The sequence below is a fragment of the Bos indicus x Bos taurus genome, chromosome 2, assembly GCF_003369695.1.
Source record: "Bos indicus x Bos taurus breed Angus x Brahman F1 hybrid chromosome 2, Bos_hybrid_MaternalHap_v2.0, whole genome shotgun sequence".
Taxonomy (NCBI): domain Eukaryota; kingdom Metazoa; phylum Chordata; class Mammalia; order Artiodactyla; family Bovidae; genus Bos; species Bos indicus x Bos taurus.
The window spans coordinates 125,298,578-125,304,541 of NC_040077.1; the positions used below are offsets into that span (position 1 = coordinate 125,298,578).

At 51.9% G+C, this 5,964-nt stretch overlaps 1 protein-coding gene across 2 annotated transcripts; it reads left to right on the forward strand.

Moving 5' to 3' along the window:
- Positions 1–1,479: 1,479 nt before the first annotated feature.
- Positions 1,480–5,144, forward strand: IFI6 (interferon alpha inducible protein 6). Of its 2 annotated transcripts, XM_027519091.1 has the most exons (6): positions 1,554–1,590; positions 1,863–1,950; positions 2,996–3,099; positions 3,461–3,535; positions 3,622–3,771; positions 4,893–5,144. In XM_027519091.1, the coding sequence occupies exons 3-6, from the start codon at positions 3,027–3,029 to the stop codon at positions 4,997–4,999; spliced, it is 405 nt and encodes a 134-aa protein (XP_027374892.1). In that variant the 5' UTR covers positions 1,554–1,590; positions 1,863–1,950; positions 2,996–3,026; the 3' UTR covers positions 5,000–5,144. The 2 variants fall into 2 exon arrangements, with proteins under 2 accessions (XP_027374883.1, XP_027374892.1); XM_027519082.1 differs by lacking the exon at positions 1,863–1,950 and having other exon boundaries at positions 1,480–1,590.
- The last annotated feature ends 820 nt before the right edge of the window (positions 5,145–5,964 follow it).

Sequence of the window (5,964 nt, forward strand, 5' to 3'; positions counted from 1 at the left end):
TTTCTTCCAAGGAGCAAGCGTCTTTTAATTTCATGGCTGCAGTGATTTAATTTCATTTGCAGTGATTTTGGAGCCCAAAAATATACTGGAAAAAAACCTGGAATTATTTACTCCAAATATGGGTTGCGTTCTAGTTCTTCAATCATCACCATCCAAAGGTTGAAAGAATGCTCAATCCAATACCTAGGGCCGGAAGACCCACTTTATGGCAAAGGATCTGAGACAATGGCCTCATGAACATGGGCTTCACTGGTGTTACTACATACCCATCAGCCAGAAGCAGCCAGGTTGAGAGAACAATGGAATGATTTCATTTCCACAAGCTTTAATCTCATCTGCAAAACACGATTATAAATAGTGACAGTACTTCTCAAGACTGTTGTGAGATTGGATATCTTTCCTGGACCTTGTGTGCAGCAAGTGCTCAATATATGACTTGTTTAGTCACTAAGTCGTGTCTGGGTCTTCCCCAGTGACTCAGTAGTAAAGAATCTGCTTGCAATCCAGCAGATGCAGGATATGCAAGTTCAATCCCTGGGTCAGAAGATCCCCTGGAGGAGGGCATGGTAACCCACTCCAGTATCCTTGTCTGGAGAATTCCATAGACTGAGGAACCTGGTGGACTACTGTCCGTGGGGTCTCAAAGAATCGGAAACAACTGAAGCGACTGAGCACACACGCATGCAAGTCATACTTGACTCCTTTGTGATCCCATGGACTGTAGCTCACCAGTCTCCTCTGTCCATGGGATTTCCCAGTATTCCCAGAATACTGGAGTGGGTTGTGATTTCCTTCTCCAGGCAATCTTCCCGACCCAGGGATCAAACCCAAGTCTCCTGCATTGCAGGTGGATTCTTTACCTCTGAGCCACCAGGGAAGCTCTTCAATAAATGGTAGGCATTATTATTAATTCAATTAAATTGTGAGAGACTTTCTGCCTTAGGAGGAACTGGTGGTCTGGCTTCACTAAGCCCAGTAGGACTGTGGATCCCAGTCTAGTTTGACCTGCTTTGAATACTTTGAGCTGTTCAGAAAGTCTCCAGCTTGAATTACATCTTTTAGCTACTAGGCAGCTCAGCAAAGGGAGAAGACAATGGCACCCCACTCCAGTACTGTTGCCTGGAAAATCCCATGGATGGAGGAGCCTGGTAGGCTGCAGTCCATGGGGTCGCTAAGAGTCAGACACGACTGAGTGACTTCACTTTCACTTTCCACTTTCATGCATTGGAGAAGGAAATGGCAACCCACTCTAGTGTTCTTGCCTGGAGAATCCCATGGACGGAGAAGCCTGGTAGGCTGCAGTCCATGGGGTCGCACAGAGTCGGACACGACTGAAGCGACTTGGCAGCAGCAGCAGCTCAGCAGAGATGCTGTCCCTGAGCAGAACTGGAAGGGAGGAGAAAAGATGCTGCAGGGCGCGAGAAACTGAAACAGGAAACTGAAACTAGAAACTCTGATGCTGATTGGCCACTTAGAGGCAATCTGAAAGGGCTATAAAAAACCAGCCTGAGGACTGTTACTTCACTGCTGCTCCCTTCCAGCAGCAGGCTCCATCCAGGCAGGAAGATTCTTTCTCTGCTCTCCTCCAAGGTAAACCCAGAAGCTATAAGGTGTGGGTGTCAAGCTGCCAACCTCTGCCAGGCTGCCTGCCTGGGAGCCTCATTCCATAAGAGCTAGAATGCCCATTCCTCAGGGAGGCTACATTCCTGACTGCCTTGGACTAAGACTGGTCTGAAGGGATGGGTTGGTGGGCTTTTAGGGGCTTGGGTTGCAAAACCCAAAGAGTCGTGAGATTTAGCTTATAGGTGCCATGTCAGCGGTCTATGGCCTTAACCCTGTCACTTCATTTCTCTGGGCTTCAGTTCTGTAAACATGAGGATCAAGCTACTCCACCTGCCCAAAGGACTGGATGATTTCTGAAACCCCTTTATTATAGGCTCTAAAGTGATGGTGAGTTTATCTTTGAGGATAGATGTAGTGATTGGAAGCAGATGTTCAAAGTGTGGGTGTGGCATCAGTTATCTGTGGCTTTAAATCTTGACTCTGCTTCTTCCTAGCTGGGTAGGTTCAGAAGTATCCCTTTTCTGAGCTTCAGTTTCCTTATTTATAACATGTGGTTGAGAACAATGGCACCTACCTCATGAGGTTGTTATAGGTATAATTAACCTTGTGCCATAAAGTGCTGAGTAAGTGCTCAGTCCAGGGGAAGTTTTGGGGGATTTCTGCTTGTTTGTTTTTATTTCAAGGAAAACGCATTGAATAGACAAAGATCACATTAAAGGTAAACTGTGGTGGGGGCAGGGAACTGTGTTTCTATTTTGTGGTATAATGGAAAGAGCATAGGTTTTGGATTCTGACGGTCTTGAGTGTGTGTCTAGGCTGCAGGATTTGGGTGTGACCTTGGGCAAGTTCCTTTACCCCTTTCTGCTTTCTGAAAAATGAAGTTAATCTGAGGCAGTATTTGGTGCCTGTACATATTCAATGCATTGGAAGAATAAATCTATCAACAACCATTGTTTAGAAAATCCTATGTGACAGGTACTGTTCTAAATGCTAGGGATCCAGGGGTGCACAGTTGCAAAAACCCACAGCCGCCCCCTAAAAGAGGCTCTATTAACATCCCCACTTTAGGGTTAAAGAAACTGAGGCTCAAAGAAGTCCCAGGCATCCTGCTTAAGGTCACACATCCAGAAAAAAGCCAAGTACAAAAACCACAGTAAGGATACTAGCTGACTTCTGGTGAAGTACATGCCAGGCATAGTACCAGAAGGGGATTCTCTCCTGTAATTCTCACGACCAATAGAGTGGCAGAAACATCAGCGCCGCTGGTGCAGCGAGGAAACGAAAAGCCTGCGGCTCCTTAGAGGGGGTCCTGGGCTCGATTCAGAGCATCTTGCTGCTTTTTGTGGACTCATCCTCGAATCGAAAGGGAATTACCACCGAACGGGCGTGGTTCCAATAAGGGGACCGTCTCTTTCCTCTGCCCCTAACCCAGATACGGTGACAAAGCCTTGAGCTGCGCCACCATGCGGCAGAAGGCGGTATCGCTCTTCCTATGCTACCTGCTACTCTACACCTGCGGCTGCTGCGAGGAGGAAGGTAAGGATCTTGGGGCATCTAAGGATAAAGAAGCGGAGAGTTTCAGGATCCCTCGTTTAGAGACTCAGGCATGCCTCTGAATGAGAGGAGCTATTCCAATGGACAGCGCGGGGTGGGGGTCGGGGGCTCCCTGTAGCCAGAGTCCCAGGTTCTAATCCCTTCTCTGTCCGTTGGTCCATTCTCTCGAAATGTATTCAAGCCAGTTCTGTGCCAGGCCCAGTGACCTGGGAAAAGCCGCTATCCTTCACTGAGGAGCTCCAAAATGGGAGGATGGTGGTCCTACCTGTCCGGGTGGTCTGGAGCTTCTGGCACAGAATAAGGGACCTTGCTCCCCACTGGGCTTTGTCCATTCTCCTTCCAGACGAAAAAAGATACTCAGAGGAAAACAGCGACTCGAGCTTCTGGGGCATGGTGACCTACATGGCCGTCGGAGGCGGTAGGTCTGCAGGGTGGGGAGCGCGGGAAGACGCGGGCGGGCCCTGCAGCCGGCGTCCCTCACCCACCTCCCTCCTCTTCCTCCAGGACTCATGGCCGCGGCACTGCCCATGCTGGGCTTCGCGAGCACCGGCATCGCCGCCAACTCGTTGGCCTCCTCACTGATGAGCTGGTCGGCCGTGGCGAACGGAGGCGGAGTGCCGGCCGGGGGGCTGGTGGCCACGCTGCAGAGCCTGGGTGAGTCCTGGCGGGGTTCCTGGAGGAGGGAACACCCAGGCCAGGGGCCTCCTTTACTGTCCTGAGCCCTTTCCACAGCCTAACTCGGCTCTACACACCGTGGGAAAACTGAGGCACCCACCTGGGGATTAAGGAATTGACTCAAATTCTCCCATATAGTTAGTACCACCGCCAGTATTCAAGCCCAGTCAGTAGGCCTTCTTGCTTTCAGCCTGTAAAGCCAGAGGCCTCACTGATGCTCTGGCCAAGTCACAAGTCTCAGTTTCCCCGTTAACCAGGATAAGCATCCTCAGTTTAACACTTTATGAATCTCATCCATCCCGGAAAATCAGAGTGGCAACGAACCGGGGAGAAGTGACCCAATTCAATCTCATGCTCAGCCTGGTCTTGCATTTCTTGAGCATCATTACGGGGACAGATACAGAGCACAGAGTGGTGCTTCTGGAAAACATGCTTTCACTTCTCTCTCTGTCTCCCTGCCCAGCCCTGTCTTTTCTTTTTCCCTCTCTCCCTCTCTCTGAGGCCTCCCACATCCTTCAGAAAAACCACCCCTGACAGACTGCCCCTCTGCCTTCCCCTCCATCTTCCCTAAGTTCTGGATGACAAAAGCCCAAAGAAGCGGCTCAAGAAGACAGGGCCCTTCTCGGCAGGGGCAGCGGGAAGACAGCCTGAGCCATACCCCCAGCGGTGGGAGAGGAAGGGTGTGGGCAAGCCGAGCAGCAGTGCTGTGCTGTGAGATGGCCGTCCTCTCACATGTCACAGGATTGTGACAGGTTGTCCTGTCACACATGGCGGGGGAAGCTTGACATATCTCACTTGCAAACCACCAGCACCCACTGAGGCCTCCACCAAGGAGGCGGTTAGCGTTACTAATAGTACAGTGTGTCCACTGCAGACATGAAGAGAATGCGCTCTTATTTTTGTCATTTTCATCTCGGATTTGAGATGGCAAGTTGGGAGGGTGGCGATGGGAGTCCCTTTGCAGAAGTCCTGTCCCCTCTGGGCCTCTGTTCCTCTAGCTGGAAATAAAAAGGGTACACTTGACCCGCTGCTTCCCGACATTTGGATTCCCGGGCCTGGTGCCTGGGCTCCAAGGGACCGGGCTGTCATTTGCATTACAGGCGCTAGCGGTGGCAGTGCCCTCATGGCCAAGATCGGGGCCTTTCTGGGCTATACTGTCCACAAGCAAGTCGAAAGCAGACAGAAAGAGAGCAAGGAGAAGAAGTAGCCGGCAGCTGCCTGGAAGCCCCGCCTTCCTCCTTGTCTTCCTTTTCCAGCTGCAGTCCAGAGCTTCCTCTGTCACACTTGGCAATGACCGAGGTAAAAAAAACACACACACACACACAGAATAAACGTCTCTCAGAAAACACTCAGTCCTGCTGTGAGTCGTGGTTGCTATGAGAAGCCCAACAAGATCTGGCTCTGGTCTGCCTCATCCACACACCCCACCCCCATTTCCCTCCCCAGAGCCCATCACAGCTCCTGGAGCACAACCAGCTGGTTTTGCCTCTGAGCCTTGGTGTGTTCTGGTCTCTCGGCCTAGGACGTGCTTCTGAAGCTCACAACCCACCTCAGACATACCTCGTCCTCCGGGACTCCTTCCTGGCAGAGCCTTCCTGCTACCCCTGTCACAGCCTGGGCGCCCAGGCTCCATTTCACAGGGTGCCTGGGGACGCAGATCTGTTCTCAGTGAGCGAAGCTTCCAGCTATGTCCCTGATCAGGTAGAGATGGAGAAGCCAGATCTCTAGTCCCCAAAGAAGCGCTAGACGGGTCTCCCTTTGTCATGGGGAAACGGTTTAAGAGCAGCTTTTGGGGGGTGGGGGTGGTCAGCGAGGCCTCCCTTCCTTTAGAGAGCTCTGGGGACAGGGTGGGGAGTTTGCAGCTGGAGCCCACACGCCTTCTGAGGGGGAAGGGGAGGCCCAGCCCTTGGGAAGATCTGAGGTTCGGGAGGCCTGTCCAGGGAACCAGAGTGCCAGGACCTCGGCTGAGGGGAGAAGGGCAAAGAGGCCCCGGAAACCACTCTTCAGTAAAGCTCGGGGTGGTTCTGGCACTAATGGAGAGAGAGACAGACTCGAGCTCTGGTTCCGGCCTGAGTGGGCGTGCCAGCCGCGATTCCAGACCAGCCTTCTAGAGAGATCCGCACCCCCGGGGAAGTGGCCATGTGTGAACCACAAACGCCGGTCACTAAAGGG